The sequence below is a fragment of the Camellia sinensis genome, chromosome 11 (assembly GCF_055761805.1).
Source record: "Camellia sinensis isolate YWXY chromosome 11, ASM5576180v1, whole genome shotgun sequence".
Classification (NCBI taxonomy): Eukaryota; Viridiplantae; Streptophyta; class Magnoliopsida; order Ericales; family Theaceae; genus Camellia; species Camellia sinensis.
The window spans coordinates 62,768,383-62,784,979 of NC_138971.1; the positions used below are offsets into that span (position 1 = coordinate 62,768,383).

Here is a 16,597-nt window from a genome sequence, read left to right on the forward strand (position 1 = left end):
AGAACAAATTTTCAGCGAAAAAAAATTAGTTTAGTCACCGTATGTTGCATTTTGACTACTAAAATTATTTAGTCGCCGAATGTAAAATTAAAAATTATTTTTTGTCTTTGGCGACTAAAAATTTGGTCGCCAAAAATTAAAATATTTGGAGGGATTTATTTTAAATTTTGGAGGGATTTTATAAAACTGCTAATGGTGTAATATATATATATATATATATATGGTTCTATACCACAAACAACGCCTCTGTCTCTCTCTTCACGTTTCTCTCTCTCCCTCTGCCTCTGCCTTTGCCTTTCCCTCTCCCTCTCTGCTGCTCCTCTCCCCCTCTCTCACAGCCGCTCCACCAGCCGCGCCTCCACCGCTCCTCCTAGACGTCGCGGGCAACCGAAGCACCGATTCACCTAGATTTCTCCTATTTTCTCTCTCTAAACTCCATAGCCAATCATGAAATTCAGATCTACACGACACTACCCATTTCAAATCTTCCATTGAACTGAGTTTCAATGGCAAATCTCGTGGTTCTGGTGGTGGTGATTTTGGGTCTGATCAATGGTGGGTATTGCCAAGAAACGACCCAAGAAGCTCGATGGAGAATCCACACGTTCTTCTCTGTGGAGTGCCACAACTACTTGTTCAGGTTTAGTTCAATTCTTCAAAAAGTGGTGCTAGATCTTTATATGTGTTTTTATTCTCATCAGTTTGGTATGTAATTATGTTTTGTTGTTCTTTTCTTTGGTGTTTATCCCTATCTATGTATAGAAAAGAAGGAATAAAGCATATCTGATATTCATGCCTACCAGGTATTTGACAAAATGCCTCAAACTATGGTGGTATTGATTAAAACATATCAGAATTGTTGTTCTGCAATTTAATAGACTGACAAATGTATTAGTTAAAAAGTGGACTAGTATGGATGAAGTTTTTTGGTTTAGGCGTTTCTTAAAAATCAATTCTTAGGTTTGTAGCTCCTTTGTGTTAAGAGTTCTGAAAGGGCTTTGTTTGATCTTGTGATGCTATACAGTGTTTGATTCGTTGGAATAAGATAGAATGAAATTATCAATTTGTCAAAATATTCATTCTTATATCGGTTTGATAAAAAAAAAAAAAAGAAATTTATATTGGAAATCAAATTACAACTCAATAATTTAAATCAGTGGTCATTCTTGACAAAAATCATTCCAACAAATTAATCATTATCTAAATATTTTTTTTATTTACATATTATGGTAGTTTTTGTGTATGCCAAAATAACCTTATGGCTGCATTGAATCCAAAAGCTACCATGACAGTCTAGCCCAATATGTTCATGCTGCAAAACCAACATGAAACAATTAACAATTAGCGAAACTCACCATATTAATTGTTTTAAAATGCTGCAAATCAACATTTTTATTGTTTTAAAAATGATGGAAAACACCTCAAAAAAGGTAGAACTGTGTACTCACCATATGGACAAGGCATCCACAGAAGCTTCTGCATTCTTTAAATATCCAGCAAAGAGAATCAATGCCATATAATACCAAAACTCTAAGCTGCACAATTCTAGAAATAAACATTATTAAAATCTAAAATAATTTGACATTGAAATTAAATTAATATACTTAACGGAGCTTCCTGTCAGAATTAATCTCATGTGATATCACAATTTTAACACCATTTTGATGGATAAGAGTAGCACCATTTTAATTCATGCCATTAGGGGGGCTTCAGACATCTGCTTGCCATGTGTCCTCTAGTTGGGGAATCCCTACCATCCACCATAGTCATAGTTTCAATGCCTTCTGTGCATCAGATTTTATAGCATATTTTACTTATGCATTTTTAGATCCTTGTTTTTCCTAAACCAGAAAAGGCCAGATGACGATTAGAGTTGGTCACCTTGCATATGTGTCTTCTTTTTGCATCATGTGACCTTGCTTAGGAATTTCTTTCATGTAAAAAATCAAATTGAATTTCAATTTATTAACAAAGATTTTTGGTGCAGTGCATTATTTCTTCTCTTTGATATTTGCTTGTACAAATGAATTGAGTTGATTGTAAGATCAAAATCAATTGTTTGAATGTTATGTTATGTTATCTTGCTTTCTTTTAGGGGATTGAGGAACCTGCCTTTAGTGATTAACTTAATAGGCTAGGTGGTATCCCATTGATGATTGTCTTTTAGTGTTTGTTAGATGTCTACAAATTGATTGTTTTTTATTTTATATGATGACAACATATTAATTTATGATTTGACTTCTACCACTTTATTTTTGGTGATATATAAAGAAGCTCTTTTCTATCATCCATACCATTGTGTAAATAATGATGACTTCTTTTCTCATGTATTTTTATAACTCTCTTCTATTTTCTTCTTGTTGGGGATATGGTTATTACTTGTGATTGTTACTTTGTAGGCGAAAGAGGATCAAATGAATGGAGAAATTGTTATGGAGGAGGTAACCATCAATTGCTCTCACTTTTATATTCTCTTTATATTTTCTCTTCCATTTTCTTCTTCTTGAGGATATGCTTGTTACTTGTGATTTGTTACTTTGTAGGCAAAAGAGGGTCAAATGAATGGGACAATTGTTATAGAGGAGGTAATCATCAATCTCTCGTTTTTTAAAATCTCTCTACAATTCTAATCTTGATTTTCCCTTTGATATGTACCTCTAATGATTTAATTTCAATATTCTAATGTCAAATAAATGGGCAATTGTTATAGAGGAGCTTGTTTTATAATTTCAATCAAGGAAATAGTTTTAAATAAAGCAAACTAGAGAAAACAAATTAATGTAGGTGACCCCAAGTAAGTAATTAAGGCTTGTTTAGTTCGGTCAATGAATAAGAATTTTAATGCATTTTTATAGAAGACACTATAAGAAAAAGAAAAAAAAAAAGAAGACACTATAAGAAAATGAAAAAAGAAACATAATAAGATTATGATTAATTTGATGGAAAAAGATTTTAATGCATTATGATTATGATTAATAAGATTTTAATGCATTTTAATGCATTTTGGATTCATTTGATGGAAAAAGAAACATAATAAAGAAGACACTATAAGAAAATGAAAAAAAAAAAAAAGAGGGGCAAAATCAAACAAACAAATTAATTAAAAAAAAATTCTAATACTATAGTAGTTTAGTATACATATAAATTAGAAGAATCTATAAAAATATATTAATTCCCTCAATATGACTAACAAGATCCAAGAATAAGATTATGATTACTTGATGGCACAAAGGGATAGGTCTTGAATCAACTGGTAGTGAGAGAGTTAAACAAATCACGACACCCCTTTTTATATACATTAGGAGACTATTAATGAGAAGTGGCTGGGGAAAGTTTGAACCCAATTCTTATAGCCTCTTTCAGATATGAATCTATCTGATTCAAAAGAGAAGGGACAGTGTTTCTTGTTAAAACTAAAACTATGTTTGCCTTTTTCTCTATATATAATCTTAACATATATTTTCTAGTTATTCATACTAACAATAGCGCAAAAAAAAACGTGTTTCATCTCTCTCCATAATGATGTGCGCATATTTTCTCCCGTTGACTTGTATGAATTACATGGAAAATATTAACAACTTATCTGCCCCAAGAGGAATGACCAATGGTGCAATGCTTCATCGACAGGTATTTTCCAAGTACGTAAGTAAGTGGATCTGCATCGCGTGCCCTTTTCAAGGTGATTTCTCAGCACCACATGTTTGCTTGTTTGGCAAACATTATGCTTATTAGGAGTTTCAACTTTGCCTGAAATCTATATTTGGCTAAGCTCAGGAACCCTGGAGAATCATGCATTATGTTATAACTCAACATAACAAAACAGGTCTTTTGGATCATTGCCATTGGTTGCCAATTGTCTTCTGTCAGTGATATCAATCACATGAATGAGGTTCAATGGCTAGTGTCCGAAACAATTTAATTTCTTCTGTTTTTATTATCTTTAAAACTGAAAGGTAAACTGGATATGGTTCTAGTTAAGTAGAAAGAATGAATAAAAAATTGGTTTCACTCATTTTAGGTATTTGTAAACTAGTAAAGAATAGGACAATCTCCTTTGTCTCTATATATGGTATTTGTAACACATAAATATATTTATTGTTTTTGTCTCAGAAATATATAACTAGTAAAGAACAAAAGCAGATACATAAATAGAGCAAAATTTAGTTGATGTTGATGATAATGAACAAGAAGGGGAACACAAATAAAGCGGGAATAAGTTTATACAATTATCTTCTCTTTGAATAGAAAAAGCGGTTCCATGCTCTTTGAAATACAACTTAGAGCATTGTTTTTACACAGTTTAAGCTGTTTTTGTGTTTCTTTTGATTTTTCTTAATGTGTTTTGCAAGCATGTTTCAATAGCAAGTCTGTTATATGCTTAAACAGGTGCACCAGGATGCATCAATGATTCTCTCTTAACTGGACTACAATTTGTTGAAGGCTTTGAAAGATTTTTCTTTGTGAAGAGGTGGACAATGCATCAGCTGGTAACTTTCATGTTCTAAGGAAGTTTCTTGCTATGAAACTAAGCTATGTATTTTTATTGTCAAGAAGGATCATATTTCAAAGGCAGATAGATACCTTTAAAGGGTTCCCTATTCTACATGTGATCATTTGATAAACTGAATCCACCTCATGCTATGTTTGATGTGCATTAATTAATAATGTCATAATTACTTGTCGTAAGAGTTGAGAACATTTTATTTTTTTAACATAAAATAAAAAAGGGCAAAAAGCCATGCTTAATTCAAAAATCGCGCTTTAAGCATATTTTGTAAATGCGCTTTACTTTAACTACTATAAGCTTTTCTGCTATTGCACTCGAAGCCCACTTTTACCAACACTGGTCGTGCTGCTTATCATTCTCTGAAATAATGTTTCGTTAATGTAACACTAACCTGCACAGTGCACGTGCATGATCATGTCTGTATGCATGGTTGTTAAGTCTAACCTTGTTGTCATGCTGTAAATGAGTAAGATATCATAATAATAATTTGAATATATAAAGAATAAGTGTTGTGATTGGAGACCAGTGATTTATAACAAGTTCGTTCCTGCTTTCAGAAAATTAAGAATCCCAACTACCAACGCAAGTGGAAGACACCTATGATTGATAACCCAGGTTGCTTTTCTTTCTTTTTTTGAAGGCTTCATGTATTATCTCTAGTCTACATCTTTAAGTTACATGTTTCATTAACACCGAAAAATTGCTACTATATGCAGAGTTCAAAGATGACCCTGAAATCTATGTTTTCCCGAAGTTGAAGTATGTGGGCATTGATTTGTGGCAGGTATTTTTGTTTTTTCCCTTATAAATGGTTTATCATTCTTATGGAATTGTGACTATGACTAAGAAAGTTGCATGAATTTTGTCAGGTGAAATCTAGAACCCTGTTTGACAATGTCTTGATTTGTGATGATCCGGATTATGCGATGAAGCTGGCAGAGGCAACATGGGGCAAACAAAAGGATGTATGTTGTCTTTTGCCCCTCAAAAGCAAGTTTTGATATATTTGAAAATATCTTCCAATTGTTGAAGTTTGGGATTATATTTGTTTGTTGCAGGCTAAGAAGGCAGCATTTGAAATCTATTATTAATATCTCATTTAATAAATCTTTTACAGTTTTTCTATTATTAATATCTCCGCTGTGAAATCTAGATTGGCAACTATAAATAATAGAGAAATAGTATCCTCTTAGGATGTGTTTGGATTATGGATTTAGGTAAGGATTTGAAAAGGGCAACAGAAAAGGGAAAGATGAGGCAAATGAGAATGAAATATAAGCTAATTTTTTTTCTCTATTTTCATTTTCCTTTTCAAATTGTTGTACCCTAATCCATGAACCAAGCACTACATTAGTATTTATTTTGCCAGAAATGCATCAATGCAGTCAGAATGGATATCAGAACATGTATTAACATTTGTCAAATTTGAACATGTTTAACTAGCTTCTCTGAGTCATCAGTGCATTTATTTGGTTGAATACAATATTGATTGTGCTATTCCATGTCTTGTTGCCAACTTCTCAATTTGATTTTCTGTCAGGAATCAAAGGATGATCTTGTAGATTCTGATGTAAGTGCCACGAATTCATCCAAACAATATAATTTGTTCATTTTAACCGTGTCCTAATCTTGATAAACTGGTTTTTACAGGCTGAAGGTGATGATGATGAAACTGACAAAGATGCTGATATTACAGAAGAGAGTGCACATGTAGGATTTCTTCCTATTTTTAATTGTTTAAAAATATCAATTCCACAAAGGATCCACTTTGATATATCTTGTTTGTTGCTTTGTATTTGCAGGATGAGTTGTAGGGAGGGAAAGCACCGTTGTGGTTTTCTGCTGACAATTCACTCTCTCGAGATCTCTGAATTTTTTTCTTGCTTAGTTTATTTGTAGCTTTTAGTTTTGTTTGTGTTTTAGGGAAACAAACATTGGTGGCTGCATAGCAAGCAAGAACTGTGGCTAATTGTTTTAATCTCATTTGACTCTCTTGAGGAATTGAAACAGTAGTTGTTGGGTTTACCACTGTATTGAATCAGTAATTTTTTTTTGCAAAAAATGACAATTGCCGACCAAGAGTTTTGGTCGCAAAAAATACATGTATTGCCGACCAAAACAGTTCTTGGTCGTGGAATCTCACTTTTGCCGACCAAAAGTTTTGGTCGCGAAAAGTAACAAATGGCAACCGAAATTTTTGGTCGTGGAATGTCACGATTGGCGACCAAAATTTTTGGTCGTTGAATGTGAAAATTGGCGACCAAACTTTTTGGTCGCGAAATGTGTCAATTGGTGACTAAGATATTTGGTCGGGAAAATATCACTTTTCGCGACCAAAGTGTTTTCGCGACTAAATAAATTAGTCGCGGTAATGATATATTTCGCGACCAAAAATTTAGTCGGCAAATCCGACTTTTCCCGACCAACCAAAATTTTGGTCGCGAATTACTTTTGCCGACCCTCAATTGGCGACCAAAGTAGCGACCAAAAAAATTGGTCGCGGATAACTTTTGCCGACCAAAAATGGACTTTTAGCGACCAATTTTTTGGTCGACAAAAGTGTTAATTCTTGTAGTGTGAGGAACTCGCGGTGGATGTTTATTTTGGACGCATTTGGGGTTTTGTGCAAGGATGGAGATGAAATCGTTGAATGCTTGAGGGTTAGAAGTAGAGATGAGACTTTGTTTTTGTTGAGTTGAGAAGTTTAGAGAGAGAGAGAGAGAGAGAGAGAGAGAGGGGGAGAGAGAGAAATGAGGTTTGATTTGAGAGAATCAAATTTCTCTGTGATATATGGATGTAGGGTTGAGGAACCTTGGACATCACAAAATAATATTGTAGATCTTTTCTATTACTAAACATAGGAAAGAGATCTTAGACTAATTTTTTCATTTAAATATTAAGAGAGAGAATAATGTAATTATATATATACATATATTATAATCAATTAACAGGAGAATATTGCATTTATACAAATATCAAAGACAACCTATGGACCTATCTAAAAAAAAAAAAAAAAACAGACAACCTATGGAAAAGAAGCAAATAATTAAAAAATATATATCGTGCAATAATGAGTAAAGAAATAATCAAGCCTTGCTCTTGGCCACCTCTGAGCTTGTTACATAATGTAATTACATTAAACTTTTGTAACTTGTGTTTATTTATTTATTTTTGTTCATATTTTAGTAAGTAAGAAAAAAAACTAATTTTTTAATTTTTTATTGACATTTTTTTTAAATGTACAAAAAACAAAAATTAAAAATATAATGTGATCCAAAATAAATATTTTTTCTTAATTACCAAAATAGATCTTAGTTTAATTTTACCCTAATTAATATCATCCCTATATTCTACTGCTAAAAATATACAACTCTTGTTTGTGGTGAGTTTAATAATGAGAAGACTCACCTGAGCTTTGTGAGAAAGTTTTTCCTTGAAAATCTGGATCGTATTTAACGCTAATTGGTTTGTGTGAAACAACACAACCCATTAATTTGTTTAGGCAATGGATTATTTGATCGGTCTTCTGAAGATTAGAGTCCGCAGAGGCATCAATCTTGTTGTTCGTGATACAGTCAGCAGTGATCCTTACGTTGTCATCACCATGGGAGAACAGGCTTGTTAAACACCTCCATCTATATATATATTTCTACTTAGTTTCAATTGTATATATATATTTTTAAATAAATATTTTGACAATGTATCAATTTAGTTAATTAATAATATCTATTAAGAAATTGAACATATTCAAATTAAATAGGCAGGATGCCAAGAGGAGCTTCTATTTTCATGCACCTCGGTATCGTAACTCACAAGTTATTTTGTTTCGGATAACAAAATTACATGATTTAGAAATTAATTTCCGAACAAAACCATATTATTCAACTCTATATTTGGTCCAAAAGTTGATTACCGAACCATTGATTTTCATAAAGAAGATTTTTGAAACATGTTTTGTTAGGAAATCAAGTTCCAAATAAAAATGGGTGTGTGAATTCAGAGAAAATTGTATGTAGAAATAGAAGCTCCTAAACTCAATTCCTAAACTGCTTTTGAAGAGAGTGAGTGGACTATTTTGTCTTTTATTTTAGTTCAATTTTTAAAGAGACGTTATCAATTGGATTATACGGGCACAATAAAAAGAATTTGATACAATTAGAATTACAAGAACTACCGATGTAATTTATCTTCAATTTTTACTAGCGGATGATTACAATGATAATCGACATGTTTTGCAGATATTATTTGTTTGATACTTTTTCTGAACCTTCTTAAAGTAGTTTCCCAATTAAAAAAAGTCATAGGAATTTGTGAGGTGAACCAATGGAGTTAGTCTGTTGCCCAGAACTCTCATATTTCATTAGGAGGTCCAAATTTAATTCTTCTAAACTATGCGTGGGTTTATTTTCTTAATTTTATTTGTGGTCTCTCTCTCCCATTTTGGGAGTCTATTTGTAATTTGTGATTTTTGTTGTAATTGATGATTCATTCTACTTCATTGTAATTGACATACAGTGTAATAAAAAACAAAATTTAATATGATGAACATACTAGTAAAATTAAAATAAATTTGTAGTTAAACACATTTTTAAAAGAAAGTCCTCTTTACCATTATAAACAAAGGCCCTGTTTGATTTTAGGATATAAAGAGTGCAATTAAATATTATATCCTGTGGGATCCACATATCCCATGTTTGTAATTTTTTTTCGAATAAAGCTTCAGACCCCCAGTAGGGGTGCTGGGGTCCCTTCCCATTGGTCCCAAAAACTGCTTTTTTTTTTTTTTTTTTTTTTTTCAGCCAACCCCAGGCCAACACGTGGCACTGGAGGTCTGTAGCATTGCTGTTTTTTTTCAAAGAGGATATAATATCCCATGGGATTGTATATCCCCCAAAAGTGGAGGATATACAATACCCCCCCATTATATCATACCCCTTGGTTGGGATATGATTTGAAAAGTCCAATTTACCTTTTTGTCTATCTAATATAATATAATATAATATATTTTTTGAATTTAATATAATATAATTATTGAATTTAATTTAATATTATTGAATTTAATATAATATAAATATTATTGAATTTAATATAATATAATATAATATTATTGAATTTAATTTAATATAATATAATTTAATATAAATTTTGAATTTAATATAATATAATATTATGAGGGCAATCTTGGAAATTACTTGTTTATATCCCATAATATGTTTTGTAAAACAAACATGGATAATATATATCCAATCTTATATATCAAGTCAACAAACATGAATTGGGGGATATATTATCCAATCTCTATATCCTGTTTATTATATATCTTGACTAAATCCTACATCATATTATATCCTCTATTTTATATATAGGGAAACAAACGGGGAAGCAAGTAGACAAATAAGATTTTGATTTCTAATCAATCTAAAGCTTCCACTGAAATGCAATAATTGTAGGGGAAATTGCAAATCAATTGAAAGACCAAAAAATAATTACAAAATCATAGAAAAGTTTATCAATTCAATTATTAAAGTTGATAAGTTTTACCACTGATTTGCAATTATTTTTTGGTCCCTCACTAAATTGTAATTTTCCCATAATTATGTATTTATTTATTTATTTTTGTGTGCTTCAGTTAAATGTTTCAACATTAGGAAATGTTTAACTTAATAGAATATAATTGTTTTTTTTTTTTAGTACTAAAATAAGTTCATTTCATTAGTTTGATTGAAGTTGCTAGATTGCTAGTTTCTTTTCTTATGTTCCATTGTAAGAAGAATGGAAGTCTGCCAATCAATATACGCTTGCCTTTGCTTTGGAGCATGTCTTCATCTGCGTCCTCTGTTTCAAGCATCTTGTCTTTTAGTCCCAATGCACTCTTAACCCACCATATCATGTGCGGTTGGGAGTGCATTGAAAGTTGAAGGGAAAAAAAAAAAAAAAAAAAAAAATTTGGAGACAGAATCTGACTCACTAACATGCTCTATAACAACTTATTTTCATACCTGAAAAAGAAACTCTAATAATTTAATAGGCGAGTCGGTGCATGAGATTCTCATTATATCAAGGTCTAGGGTGGGTAAAATGGACACAGATGAACCCGCATTCCTGAAGGGACTGTTTTCGTGACTAAAATCCGCGCCATCAGAAACGCTTTTGTCAAGCCTCACCGTTTGGTCAAAATACACCATTCGATAGATTAGCTAGTGGATGCATTGATTTGTTCATGGAATTACCACTTAATTCTCTAGTGGGTTAATGAACTTTTACTTTGCAAACTAAAAAATATTGTCATTCTTGCCATCTAGTTGTAACTATTATCTCTTCCGCTGATCTTTATATTTATTGATGCAGAAAATGAAAACTCGTGTTGTAAAGAAAAATTGCAATCCTGTGTGGAATGAGGAGTTGACTCTTTCTATTAAGGATCCAAATGTTCCAATCATCCTTGTAAGTAAATCTTCTGTTAATTGATTGTATTAAGTCTGCATATGTTTATGTTTAGATTTATTGACTTCAATTTGCATGTCCCAAACCAAAATCCTAGCTCTGCCAATATCTCAGTGTTGTTTAGGGAATTTCTGTTAGGATTGTGGAGCCTTATTAGTATTGTGTACTTCATCATGCTGTCAAAAATTTATACCAACGGTATTAAAGTAATTTGCTGATGTATACCATAACATATATATTGCTGCCTTCACAGCAGCCGCATTGCACTTTTCTCTTCTTTCAGTGTAGTGAAATTGATGTCAGCCATGAAAATAGGCAAACTTGGCGAATGGTGTAAATCTATATGCTTTGTATTCGTGTTCGAAATTGTTTCTTGTTATTATATCGTGTGTGATTTATTCCACAACAATTCAAACATTTATGATGGGTGGTTCTCTTATACATGTTAGTGATCATGACTTTGAGCTATAAAAGCAGCTTTTTACTTTTCCCATTTTTTTTTTCCGTCATAAGTTGATACCCATGATAGGGCATGTCTTACTGTTGGACTCCATTTACATTTCTTCTTGAATTTCTTTAGTGAAGACAAAATGCAAAACCCCTGTTTGGCAGATTGTTTTTAGCACATAGTTGTTTGTTCTTCTTTCCAGACAGTGTATGATAAAGACACATTCAGCGATGATGACAAAATGGGCGACGCGGAGATAGACATCAAACCATATATAGAGTGCATGAAGATGGGATTGGAGAACCTCCCAACTGGTACTAAAGTTGATAGAGTTCAGCCAAACAGGACAAATTGCCTATCTGATGAGAGCTGCATTATATGGGACAGTGGAAAAATGTTCCAAGACATGTCTCTTAGACTGAGGAACGTAGACCGTGGGGAAGTAGAAATCCAAATCCAATGGATCGATCTTCCAGGTCATAAGAGGTATGCATAGTATAACACGTAGTTGTGCTATCAGTAAGAAGGGAGTTGCTTCCTTTTGAGGCCCTTTCTAGCATGCGCTTTAGTTTGATTGCAGCTAGCATTCTTGACTAATAAGGTAAAAATTGATTTTCTTTTGTTGGAATAAAACTTCGCTCTTTACATTTTTTGAACATTGAGATTGTCACTGATAAATTAATCTGTTGTCTTCCATTTATTTCCACCTCTTTCTAATTCATATTTGCTAATTTGGGTATCTAAAATTAGCAACTATGTCATGGTAAGTATGAAGATATCCTTTTGTATTTGCAGAAGACTTGTCTATAACCTCAAAATATCAGTACCTACTTGATGTTTTTTTTTTTTTTTTTGGTGATGTGAAAATTGTTCTGGTTTTAAAAAAGTTTGATATGATTCTAGTACTATGAATGATTACCATTGGTTTAATGTTTTTCTGTTCTGTCATATTAGGTTAATCTTTTCATGTTAGTTATATATTTGCGTGTTGAGTCGTCAATGACAAACTCATCTATTGTTAGTTCTTAAGCTGTTAGAAATGACAATTAAGGTTTTCTGAAACACACATCTACAATTTGCTCACCATGGCTTTGGCAGACAATGGTTTTTTCCTAACCAGGATTTCATTTTGGGGGGAAAAAAATTAAAAAAATAGGATTTCCCAATATGTAAAAAAGGGTTGTTTATTGATGAATGTTTGCATGGAAAATCACAATCTCCGTGCAGTAGTAATGTGTAGCAGTATAGATATGCTCATAACTTTTCAATGAAGCTTTTCTACATATTGATTTCACAAAAAAAGGAGCTTAGTATCTAGGTAGCAATTTGAATTCTCAGGGAATCATATCACCGGAGCTACTATGTTCAGTGTTGTCGTCAATATCAGTATGACTTCAATTCGCTGGATGTATGTCTTTTCCAAACAATCTAAAAAAACCCTAGGTGATGATCTAGTTTAGGGCCATCTGTGCCTCTCCAAATAAAAAAAGCATAGTGATTTGTCTTTCAAAGGCGAGACAGGCTTGTAAAAATGAATCACATCACTTGCTACCATAGTTCTAAATTGTGGTATCGGGTAACGTAGCGGTATCGATCGTGGAGTATCAGTATCGGTAGTATCGACCAATACGTATCAGATATCTGGCGTCGCAGTTGTAAAATTTCAAAAATTATTAGCAATCCTCTAAAACTCAATTTTATGCATTTTTTGATTCTTTTAGTCTTAATTTATCACATTTTAATCAAAATTTTGATATGTAGAGGCACTTAATTTTGAAATTTCAAACATACACTGCTACTATTTAATTTATTGATTTTAATAGGTCCATAAACAATGAGTCTAATAAATCAACTTAAAGGAATGAAGAAGTGAACTAAGTATAAAACATACTCTACAGGTACTACATTGATAAGAAGAAAAAAAAAAAAATATATATATATATATATATAAAAATATTTGAACAATCATAAATATATATATTGAAATATCTCCCATCCCATACCATAATATAACCACAGAACAGTGGCTTAAATCAACTACAAAATAGGAAAAAGAAAAAAAAAAAACAAACAAACAAAACAAAACAAAACTATATATATATATAAATATTTGAAAAATCATAAATATATATATATATTAAAATATCTCCCATCCCATACCATAACATAACCATACAACAATGGCTTAAATCAACTACAAAACAAAAGAAAAAAAATAAAAATAAAATTATATATATATATATATAAATATTTAAACAATCATAAATATATATTAAAATATATCTCATTCTCATCCCATACCATAATATAAATAATAAATTGCCATAGAAAAAATATATATATATATATAATCGAACACAACAACTAGCAAAAGCATGACTTAAACCTTCAAATATATAAAACAGAGCCTGTGTGTGGGTTTTTCAGCCAAAAGAAAAAACAGAGCATGACAAATATATAAACAGAGCCTAAGAGAGCACACCTTCAACGAAGAAGCTTGAAAGTGGTGATGGGTTTCACCAAGGATCCTCTAGAGTGTTTTTTTCCTAAAGTTTTCTAAAGTAGTGTATTGTGTGGTTGAGATTTAATGTTGAAAAATTGATGTGACTTGTCATTAAATCTCAACCACACAATACACCACTCTAAGAAACTTTAGGAAAAAAAAACTCTAGAGGATCCTTGCTCGATGGGTTTGGGTTCGATTCGAAGCTTGAAAGCCTGTTTGAGAACACACCTTTGCTCAATTATTTTGTAGGTGCTTTGCTCCATTTTTGCAGCCGTACTGGCGATAGAATACATGCATCGGAACTGTATGGTTCACGTATCGGATTCAGTTCGATACGTATCGGGAATCGGCCGCTACGGAGGCGAATTTCATTCTCACCGGTATACCGGCCAATATCCAACTCAGCAGTCCAATTTTCCGGTACGAATCGGCCGGTACGGCACGTACCGGTCGATATTTAGAACCTTGCCTGCTACCAATTTGTGCTTAAAGACATATTCTAGATACTCAACTCTGGCCACCCTTCAACAATCGAGTAGGTAGGTACTGGGTACTAGCCTGTGCAGCATTTAACGACGTCATAGGCCAATTGTTGCTTTGAGTGTTGGAAATTAGGACCTGTCTGCAGTTTACAAAGGGATGGCGAGGTTGTCGCGTGCAATTCGCTTCTCAAAGAGAAAGTCCAGCCAGGGTTTTACCAATGCAAGTGTGGGTCTGGCTGATCTCGTGGAAAATGGGTTGCGGATTAATGGAAGCCACGGAAATGCATTTTATGAAAAATGATGGCATACAAACTGTGCTTTTGAGCCAAATCAAAACACACACACACAAAGGAAAAAAAAGAAGAAAAAACTACTGACAAAATAGTCAACTAAGGTTTGAGCCTTTCTAAAGTGAAGTTGTTCAACAAATAATCACAAAAATTATCAGAACTCAGGGCAGCAAACAAAGTTATAGTACAAAATTATCAGCATATCTGTGGTAGCTTTGTGGCATGCAACATCAAATTCCCAAATGAATGAATGATCTTGAAACCTCTGGGACTCCTCAATATATATATACATATATATGATAATGAAAATTGGCCGACTGCACATTTTATGTGAAACAGATCAACCCTAGGTCAACTCTAAGTTGTTCAACAAATAATCACAAACTAATGAAATTGTGGGTTTAGTAGTCTAATGTATTTATGTGAACTCCAAGTTCAACTGACTAATCAATTATTGACAATTTATTATCCTAATGTGTGTGCATGGTAATATATATTAAGATGGCAAAGCCTAGTTGCTGTCTCTCCTTGTTGACCAAAAAAATAAAATAAATAAAAGAACAAAGACATTTCAAGGAATGCATATAACTCTAATTACTATCATCTAGTTGCTTATTTAAAAATAAAAAAATAAAACAATAATAATAAAAATAAGACCAAAAAAAAAAAAAAAAAGGAACAGGAAAGAAACTGAAACTGAAACTGAAAGATCTAAACATCCTACACAAACCTATCTTTAAATCCACAAATGTATCTCCATGAAAGAATCGACAAGTAGCTGAAAGAAAAGCATAAAAAAATCCACTGTTGTAACAAAGCTTCGTTATAAGCGGTATTTTTTTTTTTTTTTTTTTTGATGAGCAAAGAAAAATTCCATTTAACAGCATGAAATTAAAAGTACAGGAAGATGACATGCATCGAGAGAGATTCGAAAGTGTAAAAATACCCCTACTACTGCTACTCGCATTCATACAATCAACCCCTAAGCCTCTCCATTTTTTAACAAAAGAGTTAAGAAGAACTTAACTAGAAAATTAAAATATTAGAATCCCCACATAATCAACCCCCCAAAACACCCAAAACAAACTAAAAGAACCAAACCAACACCCAAAATAAACTAAATTAACAAAACCAACAAAATAAACTAGTCCGTTATCACGTTATAAGCGGTATTGGAATCAATAAATCAATCAATCTCGAAGCATCTCACACTCAAATTTCAGTTCATATATTGTAACACTAGTTCTTGCATGTAAAAGCTAGGCAGCGCCGGTTTTTTTATTTTATATTATTTATTTTATTATATTTTTTTAAGCAGTATAATCCTCGTAAACCAGTTTGTGAATAATATTTTGCGATTATATTATGAATGATGACAAGTTTCTAAATTCGAATCAAAGTGAACAGCGTTTGATCTAATTTGATTTGGTTCTAAAATTATTAGAACTGCCTAATGGTTTGATCATTAATTTGCACGCTCACCCCTAGTGACAACAGCAAGATAAAATTGGCAAAGATGACAGGCCCAGATGCTGTGTTTGGTTGTCAAGAAAAAAGAAATAACTACTTCTGCAATGAAAATCTATACTCACTAATGTTTGTATTTATGCTACCAAGTTTTGTTCCTTTTCTTTGCATGCCATTATATGTTAACAAGTTCATGAAACAATACTCTTTTAAAACTCGTTTCTTGGTGAAGAAGAACTAGTTTTTTTTTTTTGGTTGAAGAGAGAGAGAGAGAGAGAGAGAGAGAGAGAGAGAGAGGAAGTGGAGAACAAGTATCGAGTAATACCTCATAAGATCAATGAGATTCCAATCATGACCTTCTATCATAGCATCAGCAGGGTTCTGATCGTCAACTTCATTCGGTGTAGATATTTTCTTGATTGCTTCTTGAATTAATGTGCCGTGTTCATGAAA

At 32.4% G+C, this 16,597-nt stretch overlaps 2 protein-coding genes across 7 annotated transcripts; both read left to right on the plus strand.

Moving 5' to 3' along the window:
• The first annotated feature begins 218 nt into the window (after positions 1 to 218).
• Positions 219 to 6,532, plus strand: LOC114273183 (phospholipase A(1) LCAT3). 5 transcript variants are annotated; one of them, XM_028214955.2, is made up of 11 exons: positions 219 to 640; positions 2,400 to 2,441; positions 2,544 to 2,585; positions 3,628 to 3,679; positions 4,387 to 4,487; positions 5,065 to 5,122; positions 5,224 to 5,291; positions 5,377 to 5,472; positions 6,048 to 6,077; positions 6,158 to 6,217; positions 6,310 to 6,532. In XM_028214955.2, the coding sequence occupies exons 1-11, from the start codon at positions 590 to 592 to the stop codon at positions 6,319 to 6,321; spliced, it is 612 nt and encodes a 203-aa protein (XP_028070756.2). In that variant the 5' UTR covers positions 219 to 589; the 3' UTR covers positions 6,322 to 6,532. The 5 variants fall into 5 exon arrangements, with proteins under 5 accessions (XP_028070756.2, XP_028070757.2, XP_082750145.1 ...); XM_082894021.1 differs by having other exon boundaries at positions 245 to 640; positions 763 to 2,441; XM_028214956.2 differs by lacking the exon at positions 3,628 to 3,679.
• A 1,480-nt stretch (positions 6,533 to 8,012) lies between these two features.
• LOC114273184 (protein C2-DOMAIN ABA-RELATED 7) lies at positions 8,013 to 12,176 on the plus strand. Of its 2 annotated transcripts, none has more exons than XM_028214960.2 (3): positions 8,013 to 8,123; positions 10,856 to 10,951; positions 11,602 to 12,176. In XM_028214960.2, the coding sequence occupies exons 1-3, from the start codon at positions 8,013 to 8,015 to the stop codon at positions 11,893 to 11,895; spliced, it is 501 nt and encodes a 166-aa protein (XP_028070761.2). In that variant the 3' UTR covers positions 11,896 to 12,176. The 2 variants fall into 2 exon arrangements, with proteins under 2 accessions (XP_028070761.2, XP_028070760.1); XM_028214959.2 differs by lacking the exon at positions 8,013 to 8,123 and adding an exon at positions 10,587 to 10,751 and having other exon boundaries at positions 11,602 to 12,174.
• Positions 12,177 to 16,597: the final 4,421 nt, after the last annotated feature.

What these genes read in the sequence shown, in the direction of transcription:
- LOC114273183 (XM_028214955.2), top strand. Translation starts at nt 590, where the DNA reads ATGGAGAATCCACACGTTCTTCTCTGTGGAGTGCCACAACTACTTGTT. An exon ending in TGCCACAACTACTTGTTCAG is followed by an intron (nt 641 to 2,399) that starts GTTTAGTTCAAT and finishes GTTACTTTGTAG; the next exon opens with GCGAAAGAGGATCAAATGAA. An exon ending in CATGGGGCAAACAAAAGGAT is followed by an intron (nt 5,473 to 6,047) that starts GTATGTTGTCTT and finishes ATTTTCTGTCAG; the next exon opens with GAATCAAAGGATGATCTTGT.
- LOC114273184 (XM_028214960.2), top strand. Translation starts at nt 8,013, where the DNA reads ATGGATTATTTGATCGGTCTTCTGAAGATTAGAGTCCGCAGAGGCATC. An exon ending in TCATCACCATGGGAGAACAG is followed by an intron (nt 8,124 to 10,855) that starts GCTTGTTAAACA and finishes TTATTGATGCAG; the next exon opens with AAAATGAAAACTCGTGTTGT. An exon ending in CAAATGTTCCAATCATCCTT is followed by an intron (nt 10,952 to 11,601) that starts GTAAGTAAATCT and finishes TCTTCTTTCCAG; the next exon opens with ACAGTGTATGATAAAGACAC.